Source organism: Prenolepis imparis, unplaced genomic scaffold, assembly GCF_030444845.1.
Source record: "Prenolepis imparis isolate NDT839.2.m4 unplaced genomic scaffold, iyPreImpa1.0 SCAF_2, whole genome shotgun sequence".
NCBI classification, from domain to species: Eukaryota; Metazoa; Arthropoda; class Insecta; order Hymenoptera; family Formicidae; genus Prenolepis; species Prenolepis imparis.
In genome coordinates, this window is record NW_028141160.1 from 2,626,171 (window position 1) to 2,638,828 (window position 12,658).

The 12,658-nt window shown below is 28.7% G+C and overlaps 2 protein-coding genes across 17 annotated transcripts in view; one reads left to right on the top strand and one right to left on the bottom strand.

Annotated features, from left to right (window-relative positions):
• Positions 1-235: 235 nt before the first annotated feature.
• Positions 236-3,503, bottom strand: Muc (dihydrolipoamide S-acetyltransferase muc). 3 transcript variants are annotated; one of them, XM_083032787.1, is made up of 7 exons: positions 3,205-3,503; positions 2,776-2,936; positions 2,254-2,651; positions 1,637-1,995; positions 1,236-1,535; positions 1,062-1,139; positions 236-634 (listed from the first exon to the last, which is right to left on the bottom strand). In XM_083032787.1, coding segments are annotated over exons 1-7 (1,413 nt in total). In that variant the 5' UTR covers positions 3,321-3,503; the 3' UTR covers positions 236-633. The 3 variants fall into 3 exon arrangements, with proteins under 3 accessions (XP_082888913.1, XP_082888912.1, XP_082888911.1); XM_083032786.1 differs by having other exon boundaries at positions 236-631; positions 954-1,139; XM_083032785.1 differs by having other exon boundaries at positions 237-634; positions 954-1,139; positions 3,205-3,502.
• Positions 3,504-3,854: 351 nt separating this feature from the next.
• Positions 3,855-12,658, top strand: part of LOC145945656 (DENN domain-containing protein 1B) — an 87,106-nt gene continuing 78,302 nt past the window's right edge. For 6 of the 14 annotated variants that reach the window (XM_083054817.1, XM_083054824.1, XM_083054799.1 and 3 more), the window contains exons 1-13: positions 3,858-4,294; positions 4,582-4,737; positions 4,852-4,989; positions 5,061-5,196; positions 5,287-5,340; positions 5,455-5,712; positions 5,808-5,909; positions 7,394-7,621; positions 7,695-7,871; positions 8,040-8,072; positions 8,959-9,022; positions 9,108-9,288; positions 11,149-11,281. In XM_083054817.1, the coding sequence (XP_082910943.1) occupies positions 4,278-4,294; positions 4,582-4,737; positions 4,852-4,989; positions 5,061-5,196; positions 5,287-5,340; positions 5,455-5,712; positions 5,808-5,909; positions 7,394-7,621; positions 7,695-7,871; positions 8,040-8,072; positions 8,959-9,022; positions 9,108-9,288; positions 11,149-11,281 (1,677 nt within the window). In that variant the 5' untranslated portion in view covers positions 3,858-4,277. Of the gene's footprint in view, positions 4,295-4,581; positions 4,738-4,851; positions 4,990-5,060; positions 5,197-5,286; positions 5,341-5,454; positions 5,713-5,807; positions 5,910-7,393; positions 7,622-7,694; positions 7,872-8,039; positions 8,073-8,958; positions 9,023-9,107; positions 9,289-11,148; positions 11,282-12,658 lie in introns of all 14 variants that reach the window. The other 8 variants (XM_083054734.1, XM_083054748.1, XM_083054759.1 and 5 more) reach the window with 8 other exon arrangements.

The following is a 12,658-nucleotide window of genomic DNA, read 5'->3' on the forward strand; positions in this document are numbered from 1 at the left end:
GGTGTAAGTCACAAGAATTTTCATGGTATATTTTCTCGCTTCTGACGTCATCAATTCAAGATGGCTCACTATTAAAAAATATAAAAATGTTATGAGTTTTATACATATATTCAGGTGCTAAACTTCGTTCAAAATAAATAAAATAAAAATATGTGCAGAATAACATAAGATAATTTATTAAATATGATATACATCTGTATAATATATTTACTATATATATATTTTTAACAACTTTTATAAGTTAATTTCTAAATGTGGTCATCATATTTTCTGCAACATAGTGCAGTTGTATCATTTATTATAAATATGTATGTACACATTGTCACCAAAAGAAGCAGGTGTTAAAAATTTAGATTAGCATCGATTGTTTTGAAAAATATTTTTCAATCTTATCAAATAAAGCGGTATAAACCTAAATTATTATAATCAATTTTAATTTTGCTAAATTGAAACATTAGTCTTCTTATTTATATTCAACATAAATGTTTCATATAACTCTTTTAAAAGTTTTGAATAATGTTGGCATAACATTTTCAATTCAAATCAACTTTGAAACAACCTTGATAAAACAATAATCCATAAATAATCTCTTAAATATCCCTTGTATATCGTTATTCTATTTGAAGTAACACTTCTGAAACAAAAAGAAACAAAATGTATTTCAAAAATTGAGTTTGAATCTATGAATCATAAAGTTATTTTTAAATTATATAAAAATACAATTGATATAAAATTATGAAATTTATATTAAAATATAAAATATTGCGTTATTATATATTAAATAAGAAGTATCCTCTGTTTGCCCATGTTATAATTGTGCATAATCACTCATAATGACCAATGTTTAGATTATTAGATTCATAATTAGACTTAATCAGAAAGTTTAGTGGGCAATCAAGTATCATTCTTGAAATATACAAATTAATATTAAATTTTTGAGAAATATTATTCACCTGTTACTTGTGCCGCTCGAATTACTCAACTGATAAATCAATGGCGATTTAATTAATTACAGAAGCATCGTTGTCGGATTCTCTATAAAATCCTTAAAAGCAACTAACCATTGTGCACCTACCGCACCATCAACAGTACGATGATCGCAGCTAGCAGTTACGGACATATATTGGGCAGTTGTGAATCTGTAGAAATAATTACATATTAATAATACATAATATAACCACATGTCATATATGAAATAAATTTATGCAGAAATATGATATATAACAAAGAATTACCCTTTCTCATTTTTGGCAGGTATCAGTCTAGTCTCTGTGGTTCCTACAGCAAGAATAATAGATTGCGGAGGATTTATTATAGCAGCAAAGTTCTTAATTCCAAACATGCCTAAATTAGACACAGTAATTGTTCCTCCTTGAAATTCTTGCGGTTGTAATTTTCCTTCTCTTGCCTTTGCAGCTAGTGCCTTTACTTCTTTACTAATTTGAGCTATACCTTTTGTATCAGCACCAAACACTATGGGAGTAATTAGACCACTGTCTGTGCTAACTGCTACACTAACATCTACATTATTGTATCTAAAAAAAGAAACAATTTGTTTTCAATATAACATATATTCACATATATATTAAATTTTATATTATTACATTTGTAATAACAAATGTTATAATATACTTACTGTCTAATTATATTTCCTAGCCACGCACTGTTGCCTTCTGGAATTTTTTTACAAGCCATAGCCATTCCTTTAATGATAATGTCGTTGACACTCAATTTCACCTTATCTTTTTCTAACAATTTATTAAATTGTTCTCGCATTGCTAATGCAGCATCCATTTTCACATCTATCGAAAGATAATAATGTGGAATTGTTTGCTTGCTTTCTAACAAACGTTTAGCAATAACAGCACGTATGTTTGATATAGGAATATCTAGTCCACCAGGTGCCCCAACTGTTGCTATTCCTGGTTGTACTGCAACAGCACTTTCTAGATCTTTGGATGTTATAGAACCATATAATCCTGTTCCTTTTAAACCCTACAAAAGAATAGAACAAGAATATATGATAATTTTATACACAAAATAATAACAATTAGTCATAAGAATAATTAAATAAACAATTGAATTAAATAATATATTAATTTAGGCACAACATAATTAATTTTTAAATTAATAATTAAAAAATATTAAGATATAAAACACAAATTGAAAAAATAAAGACAAGTTAGTTTATATTTTTGCCTTCATTCTTTTACTTTCATTTATTAACAATATAAATTAACAATTTTGTGGCACCTGTAAACTAAGTCCTTTCTCAGCTGCTAATCTTCTTGCTAACGGACTAGCATGTATCCTCTCCCCAGAAGGTGGCAGAATAACAGGAGCTTTTGCCACAGCTGGTGCTGGTGATATCGTAGGTGTAGGTGGTGGTGTCGATGGTACAGATGGTGTTGGAGCTGCTGGTGAAGGAGGCACAGGAGGAGCAGCCACTGTATCATCTTTAAAGTCTTTAAATGCAGCTACACTAGATTCATCTTGTACAATAATGCAAACCAGTTTGCCTATGGGCACATTTTTTGTTCCAGCAGGTACCAAAATTTTGGCCAGATAACCTTCTTCAGGAGTTTCAAATCCCATTGTGGCTTTATCTGTTTCAATCTCTGCTAGTAAATCACCTTCATTCAACTTATCACCTAAGATAAAAAAATATTAAATATAGAAAGTTTAAACTCAAGAATTAATTCTATATACTTTTATCAAAATTTTATTATGATCCTATATCAGTACATTCTAATATCAATAAACAATTCCTTTTACCTTCTTTTTTCTGCCAACTAATTATCGTTCCTGTCTCCATAGTGGGAGACAATGCTGGAAGAGGGACTTTGATATGATTGGGATAATCCACATAAAACCTTAATTGTTGCTGCCATGGTGTCGATGTATCATGTAAAACACTGCGATGCTGAATAAGAACTCTAAATAATACAAAACATTATGTTGTGCATACATTCCTTTATATATAATGAATAATAATTATAAGAAATGTTTATATCTTTGACAATTACTACCTCAACATGATTAAAATACAAATAATTATATTGTAAAGAAGTTTGGATTCCCTATGCTACATTATATTAGAGTTAATGCAAAATAATTTTGAAGACAGTTTTCAATCGCAAAATGTAAATAATCTACAATAAAAGATTTAAATGCGAAGATAATTCTGAATCACAGACGAAATACCTCTGTTGATGTTTTCTGTGAAGATAGCGAATAACTATGGATCTCACAGTGTTAGTTCGTACAGAACCACGGACGATAGCGCGGGCCAACTGTATGCTCGATATGGTTCGTATCATATCTGTGTGAAAATTCTTAACGATATTACGAATCAATCTAAAACCTCTTGAAGAGTCCAAAAATTTCGAGCTATTTTAAAGATGACGATAATCTAATCGTTAACACAATCTATGTTTATCATGAAATCACAAGAGCGAATGATCAAATGACGGACGATGTTAAATACCAAACCAGAGGTCGTCAGCAAGGTCACGTGGTTTTTAACATAGGCTGCGTTCCGCAAAACACATATGCGCGCGTATGCTACATATGCGCGCAGAATATCGCAGAATTGCGTGCGCGCATATATGCGCGTGTGCTTTACGAAACGTTCTCATAGTACCAAAGCAGTGCTGGCTACTCGAGGAGTGAAAATCACTAAAGAAAGTGGATTCAACGAAAAGATTGAGGGCCACTGTGGAGCCACTTCGACAGACGCGCGCAAGCGTCAGCGGTCAATTTGCTGATTGGTCCGCGTGCTAGGGAGTTAAGGCTAGTGACAAGAGTCGCCAATATTATTATTGGTGTCTGGCTGGTGTCTGGTGTCTGCCGTCTGCCTGTCATGTCACTCCCGTTCCTCTCGTCGACTTGTGTGTGCGCGCGCGCGTGTGTGTGTTGTGTGTGATGTGTGTGATGTGTGTAAGCGCGCGTGTGTATTGCTACGTGACATATATTCATTCAGATTTCAGATAATCCATTTAATTTCAGAGAAATGTAATAGATACAATACCTAACTATTCACAGATTTCATCTCGATTAGTAAATGTACTACTGCTTTCTAATTTGAGAAAGGCAAAAAGGGACAAAGTTACGTTGACAGCTAGTGAAAGCAACTAACTGAGTGTTGACGATATATTTTGTGACACTACAATATTTTTAAAATTATATACGAATGAAATATCATCACTATCATGTAATACAATGACATATAAAGATCAAGATTATACGAAGAATTTATTTTTTTTTCAACCGTTATCATGGGATCTCGATTGAGGCAAGTCTCCTTTTGTGTAATAGGAGCTGATTTTGTTTGAGCGAAATTTAATGATAACATCCCACCCGTGAAGTTTCACTCGGATAACTTCACAGAATGTTTCTGTTTTTTGATTAATAGAATATATTTTATCTTTTTTTGATACATGTAGTTTTGTTTTCTATTTTTTATATCATATTTTTATAGATTTTTATTCTTTAAATATCATGCGTCACACAATGAATATAATCATAATAACTGTAGTTTACAAATTATATAAACATTAATTTGTGTAATATAATCTTCAGGGAAAATGTCAAACAACTGTTTGAATGCTTCTGTGAGATAGCTGCACCAGTAGGAGAGAAACCAGCTTGGATACTTCAAAAATATCCTAGCTCCTTCTCGGATGAAGAGATACTTAAATCTGTTCCTAAATTTACATACCCTTGTGAATTTGAAAAGTATGTTGATATCAAGCGCAAAATATATATATATATATATATATATATATATATATATATGGTTATGCTTTTTTATATCTTATAATATTTTTTTATTGCATGTTATTATTTCAGTTTGTTGGTGCAACATTTTTCATTTGTACTCACTAGTATAGATTCAAAATGGACTTTTGGCTTTTGCCGTCATGATCCCAAAACAGAAACAGCTTTGGTGGTCTTAAGTGCACTTCCATGGCACGAAACATTTTACAAGTTAGTAAAAATATGTTAATTAAATGCTTAAATGTGTTTAGAAGCAAAATATTAAATTATTTCCATTATAGGTTATTGAATCATATTGCATCTTTAACCAGCAATGCCAGTGGAGAGGATTTATGGAAGTTTCTTGAAAATATATATACTTGTGGAGTTCCAATTCCTGGAAATTCCATATCAATCCCTTTACCAAATTCTACAACAGTAAATTAATTTGTTTTTAGAATCTATAAAACATATATGTATATATTTTTTACACACTTTTATATATTTAAAATATTTCAATATTTTCAGAATTTTATTTGTCAAAGTCCGAAACAGTTTCAACTGCCTAGCATCCCAGAAAACGTAAGTTTAATCATATTTGAATATATTAAAATAAATTTATTATAAATTTTATTTAGAGTATAAAATTATAAATTATAATCAAGTATTTTTGTAAATAGTGACTTACTATTTCAGAGAAATTTGACTGAATATTATAGCGCTGTTGATTCAAACAATATGATGATGATATTTGCATCTATGTTATATGAACGTCGTATTATTTTCATTTCAAAACGTTTGTCGAGATTAAGTGCATGCGTACAAGCGTGCAATGCCTTAATTTATCCAATGATTTGGCAACATATATATATCCCCGTTCTACCTTTGTCGTTAATAGATTATTTATTAGCTCCTATGCCATTTCTTATTGGAGTTCCCACATCAACGCTTCAGGTATTTAAAGCAAGTTTTCTTTTGCTAAAATATGTCATTGTGTGTATGTGATATATATGTGTGAATGTGATATTATTTTATAATATTCTTTGCAGAAAGTACCCAAAAGTGATTTAGGAGAAGTTGTTATTTTAGACGCTGATAATAATGTAATAGAGTCACCATTTCAAGATCTGGAGTCTTTACCTCAAGATGTAGTGCGTATATTATGCAATATATTGTTTTGAACATAAAAATAAATGTATAGGATGTTTCATTTAATTAATATAGTCAAATATTACTAAAACTATGGTTATAACAAGAAAATATTTTATACAAAAAGATTTCGAAAGAGAAAAAGGTTGATGATCTTGAATTTTAGCTAAAATTTTTCAAAGTCATTTGAAGGTCAATTTAGTGTCAATTTTTTTAAGTGAAATCATCTTACATTAAGAATTTAAAGGCTCTCTAAGGCCCTGCGCACAATAGGAAAAATATTAAGAATAGGAATAAATATTAAGCATTAAGCTTCCTGCACAATACAAAAGTACAAGCAATAGGAACAGAAAATAGAAAATATTCATCAATAAAAGCAAAGAATATCCATTGTTATCCTCTAATATCTATTGGCTTTTGTTGATGCACGGATATTTTTATTCTCTGTTCTTATCGTCTATACTTTTATATTGTGCAGTAGGCCTAATGCTTAATATTTATTCCTATTCCTAATATTTTTTCTATTGTGCGCAGGGCCTAATATTAAATATATTAAGAATAGATTGGCTATGAGAGCCGTACGCGGATGTAGGTGCGTTATAGCGGAAATTTTTATTTTTCCGTTAGAACTTTGATGTGCACAAAGCACGAAAATTTTGCTTGGTTCTTTGCCAAGACTTTAAACGGAATTAATTCTCAATTCGAGAATTTTTAATTCCTATATTCCCCTCTGACCCCCCTAAAGGTATAGGCGAGAAAAATATCGGGCCGATATAGTATATTCATTTTTCGATAATCTTACCTTAATACTTTTATGCACAAAATAATAAGAAGAACCAATTATATGTAAAGAAAACTCACAATTGTTTTAAAAAAGAATTGTAGTTGCAAATTACATATTGCAAATTACAAGATGAAAACATCTTATTTCTTTATATCGATTTCTCGTAATATTTGTAATTTGCAGTATATAATTTGCAACTACAATTTTTTTTAAAAACAATTATGAGTTTTCTTTACATATAATTGGTTCTTCTTATTATTTTGTGCATAAAAGTATTAAGGTAAGATTATCGAAAAATCAATATACTATAATGAATGATTTTACGAGATATTCTATAGTTTATGTAAAATTATTAAAATACAAAATATCTCATAAAAAATTCACTTTTTGACCATTCTACCCTTATAATTTATATTAAATATTGCGAAGAATCGATTAATATAAAATAATTAGGATGGTTGCATTAAAGAAAAAAACTAAGTTGATCTTAAAATTATTTTGAAAAACGATCTTAAAATTTAAAATTATTAACTTTTTTTCCTTGGAAATTTTTAACTTTTGTATGAATATTTTCTCATTACAGCCATAGTTTTAGTAATATTAAATTATATTAAAATGAAACACCCTGTATATTGTACATATTACTGTACATAATATGATAATGCATTTTAAATAATAAAATATAAATTTTTTATATTGCAGGTGACAAATCTAAAGAAAGCATTACGTAATAGATCAACTCTTCTCGGAGATGGTGTATCAAGAGCATTCTTACGTGCATTAGTGCAATTAACTGCAGGTTATAGAGAAGCATTAACTCTACAACAGGGCGAGCGTATTACATTCAATCAAAATGCCTTTGTCGAAAGTAGACCATCCTCCATGCAACCCTTTTTACGAAAAATGTTGGAATTACAAATTTTTCAACAAGTAAGTCTCTTATATGTGTAACATAATTATAGCTATATTTAATACTATACAAATATTCTGGGTATATTTCCAGTTTATAGAAGAAAGATTGAACATGCTTAACTCGGGGCTTGGTTTCTCAGACGAATTTGAAATGGAGGCCTGCAGTTATTCAGTCAAATCGAGTAGTAAATTTATGCAGCAGTACAGAGAATGGACTTACACTATGCGAAAGGAAAGCTCTGCATTTTTTCGTAGTGTAAAAGATAAGGTGTGTTAAGCGCATTTCAATTAATTTAAACTAGTTTCAATTAGTTAATATTATGTGGCTTATTATATAGCTATTCCCAGAACTATTCTTCATATCTTCATATACATATATACCTTTATATATACTTAATTGAAAAAAGATAGAATATTTTATTTTCTTATTTTGCAGGCCAATCCAGCAGTAAAGTATGCAGTTAAATCAGTAAGTTTTATATATACCAATAATTTAAAATATATCATGTTACATATCTTTTATATTTGCCTGTACTCTCTTTTCGACATGTTTGAACATTATTTATAACTTTCTGTCAGACTTGAAAAGTAATGGTGTTACAAATTTTGTTTCTAATGAAAAAAATAATTTAGTTATATTTTTTTTTGGTAACAAATAATATAAGAATTTATGAACAACAAAAATAAAGTTACCTTTATCACTTTTTTGAATTTATACTATATAACTTTTACGTAAAGAAATATATTGATCAAGAGTGTTTTGAAATGCGGAATTACATAAAAACTACTGAAAACTCTTTCGTATATTGTTTTTCTCTAATTCATAAAAAATATTGAGTTAGACAAATAACTTACGAGAGTTCGAAATTATGAAAATTAGCATATTGTGTCATTATTTTAAAATTGCATAAAATAAAAATATAAGAGGCAATTTTAACTCATTTACGAATCGATTGAAAGAAAAATAAAAGAACTTTTTTTTTATTTATTTTTACAGTATTGAAAATTTTGAAGAAGGTTTTTATAACTTTTTTAAGGTTTTTTTTTATTCAAAATTAATTATTATCAAAATTATTACTTTATATCAATAATGATATCATTATTAAAATTATATTTATTTTGTTATATTTTAATATAAAATAATATTTAAAAATAAAAATTTTTTGAGTTTTTAACTGCCATTATTATTTGAGTTATGGTAACGAGTTACTTTTCAAAAGAAAAAAAAAGACGATAACGAGCTGCTTTTGATAAAGTAATTTTCCCAATCTTGCTTTATTTTTCGTCATTTTCTATTATAATACAATAATAGTTTATACCATCCCAGTAGAAAAAGAGTGAATTATAAAGATTAGTATCAACAGGTGAAAGATAAAGGGAAAGATATGAAAACGGCATATAAAGGATTAAAATGGAAAGGTATGGTTCTTTTTGATATTGATAATCTTTATTATCATTGCACATGTTTACATGTTGATTGATAAATAATTGTTTGTGTGAGTAGGGCGACCTAATAGAAGTGAAACAAATATAAGATTTCACCAACCACGATCGGCTCCCAGCTCACCCACTTTAGATAGAAGATCTATTGGATTCCCATCTCCACCAAAATCTCCAAACGGGATATCAGCAACAACTAGTTACCGAAAGGAATTGCATTTGCGGAGTACTAATTTTGACACAAGGTATATATAATCATTTATATAAATGTGTCTATGTGTTACTAAAATAATTCATTTTTATATTACATAAAGAATATTATATATTGCAAAAGAGCGCGTTTATGCCGAGAGAGAGAGAGAGAGAGAGAGAGAGAGAGAGAGAGAGAGAGAGAGAGAGAATTATATAAAATTATTATGCTATAATAAATATAATTATCGTATAATAAAATTTTTATTATATGATAAAATAAGTTTTTATTATACAATGTACATACAGAATGCCCCGAAAAAAGTAAGCAATCTCTTGAAGATAGGTAAAACAAATATAAATAACTCCATTTCTTATACATTTTTGTTCTAAAATACATATCTGTGTGTGATAAGATGTTAGCTTTAAAGCTAAGATTTAAAAAGCATTTTTCTTAAATAATTTAAAATATATCGAAAATTATAGTACAAGCGAAATAGAGATTATTCTTGATGTAAATGTAAATCAAAAATATAAGATTAAATTTTTTTCATATTCAAAATTGTTTTAAAAAAAATTTATTTAAAATTCATCGAATGCGTACATTTGACTAATTACAGTTTTTAATATACCTTGTATACATACATGCGTGTGTATGTGTGGGTGCGTGCGTGCGTATACAGGGTGTACCACAAGAAAATTAAAATTTCAATTTTCAGTGTCTTCTAAAAATGTTTACCTTGCTTATCAAGGTCATATATAAATAAGTCTATTTGATTTTGTGAATGAATTAGAAGTATTATTACATATCTAAATTAAAGTGTTATAAATGTTGCTTTAATATTCCTGTTACTTTCATTGACGTTTCACTTTATATACATTATGAAAGTAACATCACTTCAAATACTTCAAAATGTCATTCAAAATGTTCATTCTCTATCTGCTATTGTTTATTGCTTAAATTTTATCACATATTACATTAATTTGCTTGCATTCGCGACAGGATGGACATTTACATCTTGTAAAATAAATGATATTTATAAAAATAATATTATTTTGATAATAATTTATAGTCAAAACATTAATGAAAGTAACAAAAATATTAAAACAATACATACGATAATTTCATTTTGATATGTACAATAACGTACTTTTAATTCAATAATAAATGGGTCAAATAAACACATATAGTAACATTTTTTTTACGGTAACTTCTGATTTCACTGTGATTACAACTGAAATTTGTCAATTTTTTCGCGGAATATTATGTATGTATACAAGGTGTCTAATTTTAATCTATCACCCCTTATAACTTTGCAGGGAGCGGTCATAGAGAAAAATGTTTCATACAAAATTTAAATTTTATAAAATAATTAGACAAATCAATTGATGTAAAGAAAACGCATAGTTATTTTTAAGAAAATGTATACAATTTGCAACATATTTTTTGTTAAAAACAATTATGCGTTTTCTTTACACCAATTGATTGGTCTCATTATTCTGTACATAAAAGTACTAAGGTAAGATTACCGAAAACTGAATATTTTACAAAATATTTTGTGTCAAAATACTGTATCTTTCAAGCCTCATAACTTGAAAAATACTTAACGGAAAAAAACTTTATTATAGTGTTTTGAAAAGCTCTTAAGATAAGCTACAAGAATATACATTGAAAAATAGGGATTTTCATTTAAGAAATTGAAAGTGACCTTTAAGTGATTTTCAAACGACTATCCAAGGTCAAACCAATGACACCATCTTATGTCCCCCTTGAAGTCAAAAAACTTTTGTATGAAACATTTTTCTCTACGACCGTACCCTGCAAAGTTAGGGATTTACGAAGGGTGATAAATTAAAATTGGACACGCTGTATAGCGCGTACATAGCGTACGTACATATATACATATGTATTGCAGTAAAAAGCAGTACTCACCTTTAAGCCCCAGTTCTCCGGAAGAATCGGACTCTCCTCCAGAGCGCATAAATATAGATCTTATGCACGAACTTCAAGATGTGATATTTCCAAAGGTACCATCAGTGGATAGGACGGTGAGTTTTATATTATACTTTATTATTCATAGCTTGTTAGTGTATTTATACAGCATTTATACATTATTTACAGTACTTATACGCTATAATTTTTTATAAATTTTTTTTATTACATGTTATTAATTTTATTACACATTAAGAGAATATAATACTATTAGTTGCTCATTAAGATGAAGATATAAGATGACTATCTTTCTTCTGTCTTTATTTTTAATATTTTTATTTTTAATTGCGCACAGCACACATTTTAATACACATAATATAATTTTCTGCAAGATAAATATATCGATGGAGAGGACTCAGAGTTCGAATCATAGTAACCTTGACATATATTATCAAGATCATGATCTTGATATGTCAGTCATGATCTTGAATAATTTTCAAAAAAATTTTAACCATTCATTTTTTATTAAAAAGTTATTGACAAATAAAGTTTTATGCAAAGCAAGTTCGAACAAAAATTTGCAATGGAAAGTTCAATATTGGACATAGGTTACATATTAGTATACTTTTATACTTGCATACTCTCATTCAACCAAGTCTGTTCGAATTGATTTTGTTAAATGTCTCTTAGTAATTTTTCTTAACAGAAAGATTACAAATTTAGTACAGTTAATTTTGATTATGTTGACTAACTATCAACAAAACTATAACAAAGCTGCCTGCTGACATAATCTGATTCTGCCAACATATTGATGGTAGAAACCGAGAAGATCTGCATTTTTTAATCATTTAAATAAAATTGTGATGTAAATGGGTATTGAAAGGCTTTTAATATTTGATTCTATAGTTCTTTTGCTTACTTCTGTGCGACGCACTTTCTTGTATCCAAATTTCTCTTAAGCCTAGTCTACAATGGCAGTAAGCAGTATAGAGTAAGCAGTAAGCAGTAAGCAGTATGAAATGGGAATTGCCCATTTCGTTACTCCCGGTCTTTACATCCACTAAAAACAGTATACAATGGCAATAACAAGGCTGTAGGAATAGAGAGTATACTGTTTTTAGTGGATGTAAAGACCGGGAGTAACGAAATGGGCAATTCCCATTTCATACTGCTTACTGCTTACTGCTTACTCTATACTGCTTACTGCCATTGTAGACTAGGCTTTAGAAATTAAATAATTCTGTTAGAAATGAAATATAAAATTTGCAAGACACGGCTACTAATATAAAATAAAAAATGTAGTAGGTAACTGTTTCCATCAGTTTGATTTCTGATTATATCTCAAGCTCAAAAGGAGATTCAGAATATAAACTGATTGGAATTGGAAAGATTAATGGAAAATTATTTGTTTATTGCCTATTTGAAGCATATAAAATAAAACTTTAATTTCTATTAAGTAAATAATTAAATAAACATATAAATAATAATTTAAT

What these genes read in the sequence shown, in the direction of transcription:
- Muc (XM_083032786.1), bottom strand. Translation starts at nt 3,320, where the DNA reads ATGATACGAACCATATCGAGCATACAGTTGGCCCGCGCTATCGTCCGT. An exon ending in CTAGGAAATATAATTAGACA is followed by an intron (nt 1,536 to 1,636) that starts GTAAGTATATTA and finishes TTCTTTTTTTAG; the next exon opens with ATACAATAATGTAGATGTTA. An exon ending in CCTGCCAAAAATGAGAAAGG is followed by an intron (nt 1,140 to 1,235) that starts GTAATTCTTTGT and finishes TTATTTCTACAG; the next exon opens with ATTCACAACTGCCCAATATA.